Genomic DNA, 3,942 nt, shown 5'->3' on the forward strand with positions numbered 1-3,942 from the left:
TGGGTACGGGGCACTGACTGATGACTCTAAGGAAGGTGCTCACATGCGCATTCAACACTTACTGCCAGATAATTAGTAAGAAAGGAGTTACCTGTTCTTAATCAACTTTAAGAGAAAGGTGCATAATCCCTGGATTCTGGGGACAAGGAATCCTTTCGTCTTTTAGGAACTTCCCTAAGGAAGCAAGCACTGCGAAAGCAGGCTTCAGTCAGGTTCCCCTTCAGGCTCCATGGTAAGCTGAAACACCACAAGTGGCCTTTCTGTTTTGTTTTTTTTTTTAAATCCTTTATTGACAAACTGATTACTCAGTAGAAAACACACACTGGGTGGGTTAACAATACAACTTGGATCTTCCACCTTCCCTTTCCTGCTTACACACTGCAGTAGTAAACACTCAGACTGTCTTAGCTTCTGTGCCTTTAGGAAATGCTCTGCCTGGAATTCTCTATTATTCCCAAATTCTTTGGAGGATAATGAGACAGACAAAGTGATATCTAGAAACACTGACTACATTTTTAAAAAGAACTGTATAAAGCTCATATTTTCTTGCTTTAATTCTCCATATGCTTACAGTGCAACAAAGTTCAACAGATTACGGTCAGTAATAACCTACGATGTCACATTAATTAAACAAATCAGCAGTGAATAAAACAAAGCTCAAATGTGAAAGGCAATTCACTATATAATACTGAAGCCACCGTAACCTTTAAACACCTAGAAAATGTTAAACACTTGACTTGATAACTCTTAAGGACCACACATTGAGTACCTTGCAAATGAAAACAATACTAATGAATTTTTTCAATATAATTTCTGTAAAACTTTTTACAAGAAATATATATGTATATATATCTTTTAATAATAACCACCTAAGATACATACTGAACCATTATGTGACTAGGCTACCTAATAAATACAACTCCATCCTGCTTTCTGGCTGTGGACTAGTTACTTTTTCTTCCAGGGAAATCTTAAGAACTTCTAATCTACAGCCCGAGTCATCCAGACTGTCTGACGCTTTGATCTTATTAGCAAAACCGTTCGTTTGCGTTATATCCAACTCCTCTATCACCTTTAAAGGATCCAAGTTAAATTCTGTGGAAACAAACACTCTAAGTTCGGGCCTTGGAGATCCTGTGTAGGATGCTCCAGAAGCTTCAGCCCAGGCAAGCCAGCACACTCCACTTCCAGAGTTTCCCACAGTACTAACTCCGACCCTTTCTACAGTGGCCTTCCTCTCGTCCCTAGGTGGATGGCGTATGGTCTTAATAATGACATGTGGTGTTCCTCAGCATGACCTGCCAAAATGTGATGATCTCCTTGGAAGAAAAGCCATGAGCTGCAATCACGCGTCTGAGCTGACATACATCCAAGTGTATTCTGTACAGAAAGAAAAGATTTGTGTCTTCTGGAATATGAATGTCCACTTTTAACAAATTCAAACAGATGCCGACATAAACGTCTTCAAACTTGATGGGTTTCACATGACTCATCATCTCGTAGATCCTCGGCACCAGGTCGCCAGACAGAATGTAGCCCAACCCGCTGCAGTAGGGAGGGAACACCTTGAAAGGGTACTCTTGGTATGAAATGTGGTTTTTAAGGAAAAATCCTCTATAGGAATAGTTATCAATTAGAGGATAGCCCGTGAAAAACTTCTCCGAGTGGTTTAGGTTTAAGAGGTACTTGACTAAGTTGCCAGTGTTGATGAAAACATCAGTGTCTGTTTTCATGACATACTTGGCATTGGGGCAAAATTCAATTACCCACCTGAAAGCCATAATGGTTTTCAAGGTCAAGTTATTATATGTATCTAAAAAGTCTTGCCGTATAATATCGCCATAGAGAACGTGTTCATCCTCCAAGGACAATGCTAACGTTTTGTCTTCCCTTTCACCCTGCTGGCCTAGTAAGAAAAATGTGAGAACCTCATATCCCCACCAGGACTTTTTCTCACCCCAAGTAACTCTAATAGCTTGTCTGGCCTTCACATCTGAGGGGCGGGAGGTCACCAGGATGACCAGGAATGGGTTCTGATGAGAGCAGTTCGAATGTTCCCGGAGTGTGAAGCGAAAGTCTTGTCTGTATATTGGCTCATACTCATAAAAGTACATCCAGTTCACACGCTCAATCACATTGTAGTGGGGAAGGCTGAGGTACCATATCACCAGGAAGCTCAGCAGGGACAGCAGCAGGAGGCTCCATTTGAGCGATCTCAGTGACATCCTATTGGGAAGGGCAGTCAAGACAGCCGGGGCCATCCACAGCACACAGGAGTTCCAGAGGCACAGGTTCTACAAGACAAGAGCAAAGGTGGGTGAATGTCCACCACCCAGCACACGTCAGCTGATGTCATACAGTCATTTAATGCACACAAATAAGCCACCATCCAGACGTGCACATCCAGACCCAGGTTAAAATAGACCCAGAAATCATTTTCAAACAACACCTCTCATTCTACACGGATACCTGTAATCCTAGCTACTTGGGAGGATTTGGCAAGAAGATCACAAGTTCAAGGTCACCCTAAGTGACTAAGAGAGACCTTGTTTTAAAAATAAAAAGTAAAAAGAAAGATGGAAAGAAAAAAAAGTAAGAAAGATGTAAGCTAAAAATATTCCACAAACAAGTAAGAGCATAAAATCTCTTGTCTTTGTGCTGGGCTCATTTTATTCCATTTAAGTTATATCAAATACCAGGATTCTAACCTTTGATAGCTGAATAATACTCCATTTTGTAGATTAGCACTTTGCTTTAATCCTCTCATTCATCACTTAGTCTCCAACTGATTCCATATCCTGGCTACTATGCTGCACTAAGTAAACGTTTGTCCTCTGAATATACTCTAAATAAGATTTCTAGACTGTCGAATACAAGCAACACCTCTGTTACCAATTTATCCTATAAAAATCAATCAGAAAATTATGTAGGTCCTTTATAATTAAAAAAAAAAACCCATGATTTAAAAGTCTATCATTCGGAAACCTTTGAGGTGAAATTATAGCTGTCATTCAACAGGATATGATCACTCATTACTTGAAATTTTGTTTCCCATAATTTCTTCATGTCACTGACTAAAATATGGAGCAATCAACATGATGTACACCTCCTCTGAAAAGACAAGAGAAAAGCCAGTGAATTCTACGTGCATGTACGCAAGGTATCCACAGGAATGTGCTCAACCAAGTCAATGCTTATGTCTTTGGGGTTGCCAGAAGATCTTTCTCTTACCATCTGTATCATTAGATTACAAATGCATTGGTTTGGATTTCCTGTCTTGCTTTGTAATAAAAACAAAGCAAAAAAGCTGGATTTTGTGCCTGCACAGTGTCAAATCCCATTAAGTGGAGGTCACCCTATGCTAGTGGTTGGGAGCCTAAGTGTGAGCCTGTCCTAGCTTTCTCCCAGAGGTGTGACCACGTGCAAATATTCAAATATTGCTCTCAGATAATATTCTCAATTATTTCAACCCAGGGAATGCTTGGGAAAGCTCATCTGGATCAACGGATATCACAGTGTGTCACCAGCAAACACCACTGCACCTTGCTGAGGTGGGTTTCACTGTACCTATTTTATAAGTGGATTTTGAGTACTCACACGAAATACAAAGAATATTTTCAAAAATACTAGGACTCCCAGAGACCCACCTGTGTCTGCCTTTCCTCTGCCTTCAGCTCAAGAGTGCTGGGATCAAAGGCCTGTGCACCTCAAAGGCCTGGCTACTGAAGGCCTATTTTAATATGAAAGAAACTAAGAAGGAATGGAATGCAAGAAGCAAAGGTAAATAGGAGACTATGAAACCAAACTCTAATTAGACTCTAATCACAGCTACAAGAAAAGAAAAAGATAGCCTGGCGGTGATGGTGGTGCACTCCGTCTTTAATCCCAGCACGTGGGAGGCAGAGGCAGGCGGATTTCTGAGTTCGAGGCCAGCCTGGTCTA

General features: G+C 40.9%; 1 protein-coding gene across 11 annotated transcripts in view; it reads right to left on the reverse strand.

Moving 5' to 3' along the window:
• Positions 1–279: 279 nt before the first annotated feature.
• Positions 280–3,942, reverse strand: part of B3galnt1 (beta-1,3-N-acetylgalactosaminyltransferase 1 (globoside blood group)) — a 28,044-nt gene continuing 24,381 nt past the window's right edge. For all 11 annotated transcript variants that reach the window (XM_031374087.1, XM_031374089.1, XM_031374081.1 and 8 more), the window contains one exon: positions 280–2,294. In XM_031374087.1, the coding sequence (XP_031229947.1) occupies positions 1,266–2,261 (996 nt within the window). In that variant the 5' untranslated portion in view covers positions 2,262–2,294 and the 3' untranslated portion in view covers positions 280–1,265. The remainder of the gene's footprint in view (positions 2,295–3,942) is intronic.

The sequence above is a fragment of the Mastomys coucha genome, unplaced genomic scaffold (genome assembly GCF_008632895.1).
Source record: "Mastomys coucha isolate ucsf_1 unplaced genomic scaffold, UCSF_Mcou_1 pScaffold16, whole genome shotgun sequence".
Classification (NCBI taxonomy): domain Eukaryota; kingdom Metazoa; phylum Chordata; class Mammalia; order Rodentia; family Muridae; genus Mastomys; species Mastomys coucha.